The sequence below is a fragment of the Thamnophis sirtalis genome, unplaced genomic scaffold (genome assembly GCF_051295495.1).
Source record: "Thamnophis sirtalis isolate CommonGarterSnake01/CBP01778 unplaced genomic scaffold, rThaSir2_p1.2 scaffold_15, whole genome shotgun sequence".
Classification (NCBI taxonomy): Eukaryota; Metazoa; Chordata; class Lepidosauria; order Squamata; family Natricidae; genus Thamnophis; species Thamnophis sirtalis.
In genome coordinates, this window is record NW_028261395.1 from 41,504,510 (window position 1) to 41,518,668 (window position 14,159).

The 14,159-nt window shown below is 45.3% G+C and overlaps 1 protein-coding gene across 1 annotated transcript; it reads left to right on the forward strand.

Annotated features, from left to right (window-relative positions):
* Positions 1-1,218: 1,218 nt before the first annotated feature.
* Positions 1,219-8,643, forward strand: LOC148042583 (solute carrier family 2, facilitated glucose transporter member 5-like). The gene is made up of 9 exons (XM_087702628.1): positions 1,219-1,341; positions 2,067-2,219; positions 2,501-2,626; positions 2,776-2,969; positions 3,479-3,589; positions 6,681-6,782; positions 7,023-7,098; positions 7,635-7,762; positions 8,386-8,643. Exons 1-9 carry the CDS (start codon positions 1,233-1,235, stop codon positions 8,542-8,544), a joined length of 1,158 nt encoding a protein of 385 aa, XP_087558754.1. The 5' UTR covers positions 1,219-1,232; the 3' UTR covers positions 8,545-8,643.
* Positions 8,644-14,159: the final 5,516 nt, after the last annotated feature.

Here is a 14,159-nt window from a genome sequence, read left to right on the forward strand (position 1 = left end):
TGTTCCCCAGGGATCTCATGGTGGTCTCATTTCCAGGCGTTACTGTCGGAGTTTTGGCAGCGTGACTATTAATATGAGATAAACCCAGGAGCAAAACACAGCACACAAAGCCTTTCGATAATTAACAGTGGTTTATATATACATATATACAGACCAGTGGTGGGTTCCAGCCGATACAGCTCGGTACGGCCGTACCGTTAGTAGCTGGGAACAGCTGACAGCGTACCAGTACGATGGCTCGTTTGGCCTGCCCGTCCGCCAGCATTCTATACCAGTTTTTAAAGCAACCGGACAATTGTGCATACGTGCACAGCGTGCGGCATCTGAGTGAGCTCTGACAAGCCGCTGGGTATCGCAGGGGCGGTGGAGTGTGCATGCGTGCGCAGTATGTGTGCACGAAAGGATGCACGGCCCCGTGAGCGCCTTACCGGTAGCGACAGGGAGAGGAACCCACCACTGATACAGACATACACATGTAGATAAATCCCTTACCACTCAGCTATGGACACAAGGAGAGAAATGAGATACATGATGGGAGAGAGAGAGACAGAAACAGAGACACAGACACAGACAGAGACAGAGACACCCTCTAATGGCCACCTATATAAAGACACCTCTTAAGATGGTAAAAGACTTGTGTGGACCCCACCAGAGTCTTAAACTGGCTATATATGCATTCTGAATCATCCTCATTGCATCAGCTTACAGTTTACAGCTTACAACCTTACATCAGCTGGCAGCTATTAAATCCTCAGTACTTGATAATTACCCTATACTGTACAGGTGGTCCTTGGCTTATGCTGACAATTGGGCCCCAAAATTCTCTTTAAAACCTTTTGTTTCGCAATGGTGGTTAAGTGAATCTGGTTCCCCCCCGCCCCACATTAACTTTGTTAAGCGGAACAATGGAGTTTTGTCCCATTTTACAACCTTTCTTGCTACAGTGAACTGAATCACTGCAGTTGTTAACATTAGTCACCCGGTCGTTAAGCGAATCGGGCTTCCCCGTTGACTTTGCCTGTCAGAAGGTCACAAAAGGGACTTCTATAAGTGAAAAACATAAGTCATTTTCCCCCCAGTGCCGTTGTAAGTTTGAACGGTCAGTAAATGAAGCGTTCTAAGTCGAACGCTACCTGTATTTGTCCATTCAATGAGGTTGCTAATAGCTTTTCTCTCTTGCCTCTTCCCCCCCCCCTCATTTCCCCCCCTTTTGCAGAAAATGCATCTTGCTGATGAATAACACCTTAACTTTCTTTGGCTCAATTTTTCTCTGCATATCCAACAGCCTCCGTATCTTCCAATTCATCCTGTTAGCCAATTTCTTAATTGGGATAGCTTCAGGTGAGTTGACCTCCGAGATGATTTGGGGATGATCGTCCTGTGAGAATCGGTCTCCCATGACCACTTGGGGGCGCTGAAGAGGCCGACCACTTTCTTCGAGATACGGCTTTTCAGCAATGGAGCTAATAGTAGATCGAGCAGATCTGTTCTGACCCAGCTCCCCAAACACGGCAAACCCTCTGAAGTTAAACCAATGATTCCTTTATTAGGAGTGCCGGCGGCCCCAGCAAAGAGTTTCTCTCTCACCGCAGGCTAATGAGTCTGGCTGGCCGGGAGATGAATAGTTGTCTGCCACATCTATTCATCTCCACCCCCTGCCTTTTATCCCCAAAGCTAGTATGGGGCTTCACTAGCAGCGGTGGCTCTTCCGTCCCAAGGACCGGCCCATAGATTTCCACTGCTCTCCTCTCCTCTGCCTTCTGCGCATCCGCGCGTCAGGCACTGGGCCCAGCTGTTCCTCCTCTTCCTTATCAGGTACCTCCAGACCGTGTGGCTGTTGACTCTCCATCTGAGGGCTGACAGGCGGCCCAGGCTCTGCCTCTGTCTCTCTCTCCCTCAGTTCCACTCCCTCTTCCCCCTTGGAGCTCTCAGGTTGCCTGGATGCTGACCCTGATTCCCACGCCTCCTCCTCCTCCTCCTCCTCTGATTTGGTTGCTGGAGGGGCTGGTGGCCAACAGGCCCCAACAAGACTCCTCATCACTGTTCAATTTTCTCGTTCGACTTAGGGATGTTTTCCTGCTGTGTTCCACTATACCTTCTAGAGATCTCTCCCACCCCCGTAAGAGGGTCGATAACCGCAATTGCAACCCTCTTCTTCACCCTCGGCATATTTGCAGGTCACCTGCTAGGAGTTCCGCAGATTTGGGGGAACAAAGAAGGTACGTCCATGGAACCTAAGCTTGCAAGAGACCTTTATACCGCCTGAATCTCCTGATTTCCCCAGCCCTTGAAGTTGTCCATCCAAAATGCCTTTTTCTCTCCCGCATCTTGAATGGTTCTCTTATCACCTACACATTTCCCTTGACTGTTAGTTGGTCAGATTCTTGTAGAGAACCTAAGCTTGCAAGAGACCTTTATACCACCTGAATCTTCCGATTTCCCCAGCCCTTGAAGTCGTCCATCCAAAATGCTTTTTTTTTTCTCCCCCCTTCCTTCCCAGGTTTCCTGCTCCTGACTGTTGTTCTAGGTACCACTGCTACCTTTTGCATTGTGCTCCTCCTGGTCTGTCCGGAAAGTCCTCGGTTTATTTTAATCCAGAAGAAGAATGAAACCAAGGCAAGAGAAGGTAAAGAGATTCTGGTAGTTAGCAAAAGCCTCCTGGCTGGATCGCAAATGCGAGCTCCCGGCTGGATCGCAACAAGCCGATACTCTTTCCCCCTTGTTGTACGGTGCAAATTTATTCTTCGTCTCACGGACTTCCCTCTTTCCAACCAGTTTTAAGAAGCTTGAGGACTGGAGAGGACGTGGGGAATGAGATACGGGAACTCAACGAAGAAGATTATCAAGAAGTCTTGGCCAACGAGAAAAAGATGACAATGAAGAAATTTTTACGTACTCAGAAATTCCGGTGGCCCATATTCACAGTCATCGTGTTGATGGCCGGAAGTCAGCTTACTGGCATCAATGTGGTAGGGGAGAAAAAAACATCCCAAATCCTTATTGAACACCCCCCCACCCACCCACCCAAACCAAGTACAATAATGTACAATAATGAGCCAAGGTGGCGCAGTGGTTAGGGTGCAGTACTGCAGGCCACTTCAGCTGACTGTTATCTGCAGTTCAGCGGTTCTAATCTCACCGGCTCAGGGTTGACTCAGCCTTCCATCCTTCCGAGGTGGGTAAAATGAGGACCCGGATTGTTGTTGGGGGCGATATGCTGACTCTGTAAACCGCTTAGAGAGGGCTGAAAGCCCTATGAAGCGGTATATAAGTCTAACTGCTATTGCTACAATATGAATCCCATTGTTTCACGGGGAAATAATGTCATCTCCTCACTTTGTCGAGTTCCTTTCTCTTTTAAGGGCAGCTGATAGAAACCTAAAATCTCCTTCTTTCTCTTTTCCCTCCCCCTTCCCCAAATTTGTTTTCCAGTTTCATCTTCATCACAAATTCTCTCTTTTTTTATATCTGGACACAGATGTTCTTCTATGCCCAGAAAGTCCTCAAGGTAATGGAGTTACCCAAGTCGATCTCAAGTATCATTGGTGTAGGCATCAATGTTGTCCTCATCACTACCGTTTCTACCACGGTAAGCTGCTCGCTTTTCCAGCTGACTTCACGGCAAAAACTCAGGGCAAAATGTGTGTTCTCCCCACACCCACCCCCGCCCCAGGCCCCCTGCATTAAAAATAAAATAAAATAAATCAAAATGTTTTGATCTCCGAGTGAGGCTAAAGAAGAGGAAATAAAGGTTTATTTGGACGAGCAGCTCCATTTGGTAGAGACAACCATAACAGAAAAACAAAACTGGAAGGGACCTTGGAGGTCTTCTAGTCTAACCTCTATTCAAGCAGGAGACACTTTGCCATTTCCGACAAACGGCTGTCCCAGTTTCTTCTTAAAAACCTCCAGTGATAGAGCACTCACAACTTCTGGAGGCAAGCTCTTCCACCGGCTAATTGTCCTCCCTGTTAGGGAATTTCTCCTTAATTCTAAGTTGGATCTGTTCTTGATTAGTTTCCATCCATTGCTTCTTATCTTGCCTTCTGGAGCTTTGGAAAATACCGTATTTTTCAGAGTATAAGACACACTGGAGTATAAGATTCACCAAAATTTTGAAGAGGCAAATTTTTTTTAAAAAAGGTTTTGCGCTCTGCAGACTTCCCGAAAACAGCCCCTTTTTTCACAAAAATCAGCCAGTTTTTTTCCCAAAAAGAGGGCATGAATAGCCTTTAGGAGGCTTATAGAATGCTCCTGGGGTCAGGGGGGGAGGATTGAGCAAAAAAACGGTCCATTTTTTGCTCATTTCTGTCTTCTCCAGCCCCCAGGAGCACTCTAGAAGCCTCCTAAAGGCTACGCATGGCCATTTTGGTGAAGGGGGCGGGGTTTCGGGAGGCAAAAGATTGCTGTATTCAGTGTATAAGATGCACCCAGATTTTCAGCCTCTTTTTTGAGGGGGAAACATGCTTCTTATACTCCAAAAAATACAGTAATTTGCCTTTGTAGGAGCCCCTCAAATATTGGAAGACTGCTATCATGTCTCCCTTGATCCTTCTTTTCACTATACTAGACATACCCAGTTCCTGCAGCCCTTCTTCCTATGTTTTAGCCTCCAATCCCCTCATCCTCTTTGTTGCTCTTCTCTGCACTCTTTTTAGAGTCTCCACATCTTTTTTACAATATGGTAACCAAAATTGGATGCATTATTCCAATTGTGGACTTGCTAAGCCTACAAGATAGAACCATAGGGTTGGAAGGGACCTTGGAGGTCTTCTAGTCCAACCCCTTCCCCATAGCAAGGGATATACATACATACATACATACATACATACATACATACATACATACATACATACATATTCCTAAAAATAAGAGTTCCCGTTGTAGTTATAAAAGAAGAAACAGACATTGCAATCTCTGGAACTTTAAAATATACGGCTCACTTAGCTTTTGTTAGCCACTGCTAATATCGTCAGAGTGTAAAATCCATTAAAGAGATATCTGCCTTTATACACTATTAATCAATTTGGCCATTGCGCACATGATAGGCCCTTCCAAGTGGAAGGTGGGTGGATGGGCCTATATCTATATCTATCTATCTATCTATCTATCTATCTATCTATCTATCTATCTATCTATCTATCTATCTATCATCTATCTCTATCTCTATGTCCATTTATCTATATCAAGATATATTTATCTATCTATATATGTCTGCCTGTCTGTCTATCTATCTATCTCTATGTCCATTTATTTATATCTCATATAGTTATCTATCATCTATCATCTATCATCTATATCTATCTATCTATCTATCTATCTATCTATCTATCTATCTATCATCTATCTCTCTATCTCTCTCTCTCTATCTCTATGTCCATTTATCTATATAATCTATATAGATATAATCTATCTACCTACCTACCTACCTACCTACCTACCTACCTACCTACCTACCTACCTCTATCTATCTATCTATCTATCTATCTATCTATCTATCTATCTATCTATCTATCTATCTATCTATCATCTATCATCTATATATCTATCATCTATCTATATCTCTATGTCTATTTATCTATATCTAGATATATTTATCTATCTATATCTGCCTGCCTGCCTGCCTGCCTGCCTGCCTGCCTGCCTGCCTGCCTATCTATCTATCTATCTATCTATCTATCTATCTATCTATCTATCTATCTATCTATCTATCCATCCATCCATCCATCCATCCATCCATCCATCCATCCATCCATCCATCTATCTATCTATCTATCTATCTATCTATCTATCATCTATATATCTATCATCTATCTATATCTCTATGTCTATTTATCTATATCTAGATATATTTATCTATCTATATCTGCCTGCCTGTCTGCCTGCCTGCCTATATCTCTATCTATCTACAATATCTATCTATCTATCTATCTATCTATCTGTCTGTCTGTCTGTCTGTCTGTCTGTCTGTCTGTCTGTCTGTCTGTCTATCTGTCTATCTGTCTATCTGTCTATCTGTCTATCTGTCTAGCTGTCTAGCTGTCTAGCTGTCTAGCTGTCTAGCTGTCTAGCTGTCTAGCTGTCTAGCTGTCTAGCTGTCTAGCTATCTAGCTATCTATCTACACACACACACACACACACACACACACACACACACACACACAAACACTGCAAGACCTGTCATTTTCTAATGGCAGCAGATCCTGAACTTACCCCCTTGAAAAAAATAAATAGCCGATAACTCTGGGTGGGGTGTTTTTTTTTGGTCTGCCATAGAGACCTTGGGGGAAAGCCACCACAGGATGCTGGGAACCAGCCAGCCACACGAGAGTCTGGGGCTCTGATGCCCATTGCCTTGAGATCCCCCTGCCACCATACCTCCGTCCCAGCGGTGGGTTTCACCTTTTGTTACCACCAGTTCACCACGCGCACACACACACGCTTCGTAGGTGCACGGGCCCCTTCCACACATGTGCCTGGCCTTCTGCACATACCCTTTGCTCTCCCATGCCTTCCGTGCATGTGCCCAACCTCAAAAACATGCCTAAATAGGATGGCATAGAGCTGAGGCGGGGTGGGGGTGGGCGCATCATGATTTCCGCTATTAGTTCAGGCGAACCGATCCGAACCAGCTGAATACCATCTCTGCTCTTTTCCCTTGGTTTATTTTTCCCCCCTAGGTCAATTTTATTGAGGTGTGGGGCCGGCGTGTTCCTCTAATCATAGGTTACATGATCTGTAATATGGCCTGTATCCTTTTAACCTTCACACTGGAATTCCAGGTTTGAGAGCTCCCTGCTTCCCGCGGGGAACTCCCCCCTTTGCTCTTCTTCCTGAGCTCCCGCACCATGGGATACGACCGGTTTGATCCGGTACGGGCGTACCGGTTCCTTCTTATCCTTGCTAGGAGGGCGCGGATGGTGGGAGCACCTGAAGCTTAGAGGAAGCTGGGTGCTGGCGCAGGAAGAAGGGGGTCTCCTTCCCATGGCTATCTGTCTCCCCTTCTCCCTTTCTTTGCACAGGAGCAATCCTATGTGATGTGTCTTCTAAGCCTGCTTTTCATCATTATCTTTTTCATCGGATATATGCTAGGACCAGGTAGGCGAACCAGCTGCACCAGGGGTGGGTTTCAACTGGTTCGCGGCGGTCCCCGCGATCCGGTTGGTTGCTGAACCCGGAAGTAAGTAACTTCCGGGAACGGCGAAGCCCCCCCCCTGCGCCCCCGCGCCCGCGCCCGCTCCTTACCCGGTTTTGCCGAATTCTGCGCTTCCACGCATGCGCAGGACGCATACAGCGCCTGTGTGATCCTCCAGGAGCAGCTGGAGCATCGCACAGACGCTAGTACGCATGCGTGCAGTGCGCGCGTGCACGCGCGCACCGCGCGAATGCGCAAGTTCACCGCCGGCCTTGTTCCAACCGAACCGGTTGGAACCGGGCGAGAAACCCACCCCTGAGCTGCACCATGCCAAACCTTTACTAGAAACCCCAGGCGGCCGTGGGGCCTGAAAAACCAGCAAATGAGGAAGCTACATCAAGCTGGAAGGGACCTGGGAGGTCTTCTAGTCTAACCCTCTGAAGGCTGAAAGCAGGAGACCTTATCCCGTCCTGGTCAAGCCCTTAATTTCTTCCCCCAGGTTCGATCCACTTGGTCGTGCTGGGGGAACTTTTCTTGCAGTCGACCCGTTCTTCGGCTTTCACCATAGGATACATTGCCTTGTGGTTTATTCGCTTTTCCTCTGGGATACTCGTGGTCCATGTGGAGGTGAGTCCTCGTACAAACTGGAGTCTGGGTGGGTTGCACCTTTACAAGATCCTCGGATGGCCTTGGGGGCCCTCCGCTGTCCGAAATCTCCCGCGAGGACTTCAGAGTTGTGATTCTGGGTTGCAACGCCCATGTGGGTAGACGGCACCGATTTGGGGGCTTAGAGGGCTCTCTCAAAAGAGCCAAGGTGTCGCAATGGTTAAGGTGCAGTACTGCAGGCCACTTCAGCTGACTGTTATCTGCAGTTCAGCGGTTCTAAGGATGTGGAAGGATGTGCTCCCCCCGCCCTCTTCCCACCAGAAACTCCTCTCAAAATTGTGGCGCCGATTGGCGACAGGGATCCACAGCAGAAGGATGAAAGAGGATGACTCCTGGCTTAGATACAAACCAGGTTTACCCCCAGAGGGAGGGTTGTGAGCTGGGAATTGTAGAGCAGAAAGAGAAGAGATACCTTCCGATGAGATCGATCCGAGCAGATTCGTTAAATCGGCGGATTTGCTATTGAGCTAAGTTAAAATAAAATAAAAACGGTACGGGCAGGAGTTGAATTTCAGCCTGGACAACAGGAAGCTAACGGGAAGTTAAAAAAGAAAACCTCTTGTGTCATATTGCTCCCTTCCTAGTACTTCCTGGGCCCTCACTGTCTGATGATCTACTGTCCCTTCACCATGGCCACCTTCATTTATCTTTTCTATATGCTTCCCGAAACGAGGGGCAAAACCTTTGTGGAGATCCAAGCGGCCCAGAAAGAAGAACCAAAGAATAGAGCGGAATCGTTTTAAAAGAAACAATGGCTGATTTACAAGCAGCGGCCTGCGGGATGCCATGGTTGCGCCCTTTCCATGTGTGTCGTTCACTGTTTCTTTCTCTTTTTTTTTGAGGGGAGGGAGGGTATTACCTGTAGGTCTCCTTTCCCCACTGGATCTCAGCTCTTTTGTTCCACCACGAATTTGGCACTACGCATTTTAAGCCTTTTCCTTCTGCAGATTTTTCTGGGATGATCCGCTAAGAACTCAAATATTTCTCTCTGGAAGATCGTTTTTGCGCATCGGGACACTACTAGATCTGCCTAGGGCACTTTCACAAAATGGCTGCCAAGGGGCGGTGTGGCTGGGAGAAGAGCCACGCCTTATTTATGCAAACGTCCCTTCATTTCACGACCTAAACCTTTGTTTGCAAGCTCACCCTAGAACCCTCAGTACTGTTAGCAATAAAGATATTGGGCCATTTTCTGTTGTTTTTCCTTGGTTTTTTTTTTAAAATTAATTTATTTAGAAGCTTCAGTCGCAAATGTTGTGGAGAATATTGCTCTGCAAGGAAACACTTTAAAAAACAGGAGTAATACGGGGGACCTAATAATAAGTCAGGAGTAATACGGGGGACCTAAGCAGGACAGCATACAAGGAAGGAGGAAGGAGGCAGGAAGAGGAAAACAAGCAAAAAAAACCAAGGCACTTATCATTGTGACCAGCTAGGAGGAGAGACACTGATAATAGCAGGGGGTTGGACTAGAAGACCTCCAAAGCCCCTTCCAACTCTGTTATTCTATTCCGTTCTGTTCTGTTCTATTCTACGCTTTACTCTACTCTACTCCATTCCATTCTATTCTATTAATTTTTTATATTGTATTCTATTCATTTTCTATATTCTATCCTATTCTATTCATTTTCTATATTCTATTCTATTCTAAATCCATTGTTCTCTTTTCTATTCTCTTTTCTATTCTATTCATTTTCTATTCTCTTCTGATCTATTCTCTTCTATTTCTATTCTATTTCTATTCTACACTCTACTCTACTCTACTCCACACCACTCCACTCCACTCCATTCCATTCCATTCTATTATTTTTTTATATTGTATTCTATTAATTTTCTATATTCTATTCTATTCTATTCTATTCTATTCTATTCTAGTTTATTCATTTTCTATATTCTATTCTATTCTAAATTCATTGTTCTATTTTCTATTCTATTTTCTATTCTATTCATTTTCTATTCTCATCTCTTCTCTTCTATTATTTCTATTCTCTTCTATTCTCTTCTTTTATTTCATTTTTCATTTTATTTGACATTTATAGGCCGCCCCTTTCCCTGAGGGGACTCAGGGCGGCTTACAAATTGTAGGAAGGGGGTGCAAGACAAAACACAAAAAGAAAACGTGAAATATAATAAAATAAAACAATAAAACACAACATTCATTCAGCATTCGGGTGGGGCGAAATTAGGGGCTTATCCCCAGGCCTGACGGGATAGCCAGTTCTTAAGGGCTGTGCGGAAGGTCTGGACGGTGGTGAGGGTACGAATCTCCACGGGGAGATCGTTCCAAAGCGTCGGAGCTGCTACTGAGAAGGCTCTCCTCCGCGTAGTCGCCAGTCGGCACTGACTGGCCGGTGGAATTCGGAGGAGGCCTACTCTATGCGATCTGATGGGACGGAGGGAGGTAATCGGCAAAAGGCGGTCTCTCAAATAGTCAGATCCACTACCATGGAGGGCTTTATGAATGGTAAGTAGCACCTTGAAGCGCACCCGGAGATCAACAAGTAGCCAGCGCAGCTCACGGAGGATCGGTGTTATGTGGGCGAACCGTGGTGCGCCCACGATCACTCGCGGGGCCGCATTCTGGACTAGCTGAAGTCGCCGGATGCTCTTCAAGGGCAGCCCCATGTAGAGCACATTGCAGTATTCCAGCCTAGAGATCACAAGGGCTCGAGTGACTGTTGTGAGGGCCTCCCAATTCAGGTAGGGCCGCAACTGGCGTACCAGGCGAACCTGGGCAAATGCCCCCCTGGTCACAGCTGACAGATGATGGTCAAAAGTCAGCTGTGGGTCCAGGAGGACTCCCAAGTTGCGGACCCTATCTGAGGAGTGTAAATTTTGACCCCCCAGCCTGAGTGATGGAACACTGGCCAAATTGTTGGGAGGGAAACACAACAGCCACTCGGTCTTGTCTGGGTTGAGTACCAGTTTGTTAGCTCTCATCCAGTTCTTAACGGCCTCAAGACCCCGGTTCATCACGTCCACCGCTTCATTGAGTTGTTAGCTCTCATCCAGTTCTTAACGGCCTCAAGACCCCGGTTCATCACGTCCACCGCTTCATTGAGTTGGACAGATACAACTGTGTGTCATCCGCGTATTGATGGTATTTTATCCCGTGCCTCCGAATGATCTCGCCCAGCGGTTTCATGTATATGTTAAATAGTAGGGGGGATAAGACCGAACCCTGCGGCACCCCATAAGTAAGGGGCCTCGGGGACGATCTCTGCCCCCCCACCAACACCGACTGTGACCTGTCCGAGAGGTAGGAGGAGAACCACTGCAAAACAGTGCCTCCCACTCCCACCTCCCGCAGTCATCGCAGAAGGATACCATGGTCGATGGTATCGAAAGCCGCTGAGAGGTCAAGGAGAACCAGGATGGACGCATGGCCTCCATCTCTGGCTCTCCAGAGATCATCAGTCAATGCGACCAAAGCGGTTTCTGTGCTGTAACCGGGCCTGAAGTCGGACTGGAAGGGGTCAAGGTAACTAGCTTCCTCCAAGGTACGCTGAAGCTGGAAGGCCACCACCTTCTCAACAACCTTCCCAACGAAGGGAAGGTTGGAGACTGGACGGTAGTTATTAAGAACGGCTGGATCCAAGGATGGTTTCTTCAGGAGGGGTCTCACCACCGCCGCTTTAAGTGCGGCGGGGAAGTGCCCCTCCCGAAGGGAGGCGGTAACGACCGCATGGATCCAGCCTCGTGTCACCTCACTGCTGTTGGCAACCAGCCAGGAGGGACACGGGTCCAGTATACAGGTGGAGGCGCTCACAGCTCGCATAGCCTTGTCCACATCCCCAGAGGCAACATCCTGAAACTCAACCCTATTCTATTCTATTCTATTCTATTCTATTCTACATTCTATGTCTACTCCATTCCATTCTATTAATTTTTATATTGTATTCTATTCATTTTTCTATATTCTATTATATTCTAAATTTATTGTTCTCTTTTCTATTCTATTCTATTCATTTTCTCTTCTCTTCTCATGTATTTCTATTATTTCTATTCTATTATTTCTATTCTATTCTATTCTTATTCAATTCTACTCTAATCTACTCTACACTACACTACTCTACTCCATTCCATTCCATTCTATTGGTAGTCCTCAATTTACAAGTTCATTTAGTGACTGTTCAAAGTTACAGCATTGAAAAAATGTGACTTATGACCGTTTTTTCACAGTTACGACCTTTGAATTATCCCCATGGCCATGTGATTGAGAGGAAAGCTGGGCATCTTGGGTTCCTATTTATGACCATTGCTGTATCCCAAGTGGCGATCTCCTTTTGCGACCTTCTCACAAGTGGAGTCAAGGGGCAAAACCCAGATTCACTTAACGACCAGGTTATTAACGGAACCGCTGCAGTGTTTCAACTAAGCAAACTGGGGCAAGAAAAGCCACAAGTGGGGCAAAACCCACAACCGACGTTTCACTTAACAGCAAAAACTTTGGGCTCAATCTTGGTCGTAAGCTGAGGACTACCCATAATTGTTTTCTTGGAATGCCTGAGACCCCCACCCCATGATTAATTAATTAGTTCCACTTATACTCACCCTCCCCACAATTTTTTTGGGGGGGATTTCCCCTGACAGTGTAAATATTGTTGAAAACAATTTCAGTTAATAATTGTATGCCTTAAAAAAGGCCAAAAGTGATCACACGAGGGCAGCGTTTTCGGCATTCATTCTTCTTCTCCAGTATGGGAACACTTTATTGAAATATTAATATTACCAATAACGTTCATAATGATCAAAATGCTATGAATAATAATCTGAGGAAATAATAAACCTGAGGAAAAAGAAATAGTTTGATGGCTGCAAGTCACAGGATGGCGGTGTTTTCTATCATTGCAATCTTCATTTTGAACAGCCCGTTTTAACTCAGTTTGACGTGATTTAATTTAATTTGTCGCGTCTGTGCCTGTTGTTCAGCATAAGGGCTTCTAACTGTAATATTAATATTACTAATAACTTGAATATTGGTGAAAATGACGTGAATAATAAGCGAACCCCTTGAGAAAAAGAACAAATCCTTGGACGGCTGCAAGTCCGCCAATGGCCACAGGATGGCGGTATTTTCTATCATTGCAATCTTCATTTTGAACAGCCCGTTTAAACTCAGTTTGACGTGATTTAATTTAATTTGTCGCGTCTGTTCCTGTTGTTCAGCATAAGGGCTTCTAACTGTAATATTAATATTACTAATAACTTGAATATTGGTGAAAATGACGTGAATAATAAGCGAACCCCTTGAGAAAAAGAACAAATCCTTTGACGGCTGCAAGTCCGCCAATGGCCACAGGATGGCGGTGTTTTCTATCATTGCAATATTCATTTTGAACAGCCCGTTTAAACTTAGTTAGACGTGATTTAATTTAATTTGTCGCGTCTGTGCCTGTTGTTCAGCATAAGGGCTTCTAACTGTAATATTAATATTAATAATAACTTGAATATTGGTGAAAATAAGGTGAATACTAAGCGAACCCCTTGAGAAAAAGAATAAATCCTTTGACGGCTGCAAGTCCGCCAATGGCCACAGGATGGCGGTGTTTTCTATCAGTGCGATCTTCATTTTGAACAGCCCGTTTTAACTCAGTTTGACGTGATTTCATTTAATTTGTCGCGTCTGTGCCTGTTGTTCAGCATAAGGGCTTCTAACTGTAATATTAATATTACTAATAACTTGAATATTGGTGAAAATAACGTGAATAATAAGCGAACCCCTTGAGAAAAAGAATAAATCCTTGGACGGCTGCAACCCCGCCAATGGCCACAGGATGGCGGTGTTTTCTATCATTGCAATATTCATTTTGAACAGCCCGTTTAAACTTAGTTTCACGTGCTTTAATTTAATTTGCCGCGTCTGTGCCTTTTGTTCAGCATAAGGGCTTCAAAATGCAATATTAATATTAATAATAACGTGAATATTGGTGAAAATAAGGTGAATACTAAGCGAACCGCTTGAGAAAAAGAATAAATCCTTGCACGGCTGCAACTCCGCCAATGGCCACAGGATGGCGGTGTTTTCTATCATTGCAATCTTCATTTTGAACAGCCCGTTTAAACTTAGTTAGACGTGATTTAATTTAATTTGCCGCGTCTGTGCCTTTTGTTCAGCATAAGGGTTTCTAACTGCAATATTAATATTAATAATAACGTGAATATTGGTGAAAATAAGGTGAATACTAAGCGAACCCCTTGAGAAAAAGAATAAATCCTTTGACGGCTTCAAGTCCGCCAATGGCCACAGGATGGCGGTGTTTTCTATCATTGCAATATTCATTTTGAACAGCCCGTTTAAACTTAGTTTCACGTGCTTTAATTTAATTTGCCGCGTCTGTGCCTTTTGTTCAGCATA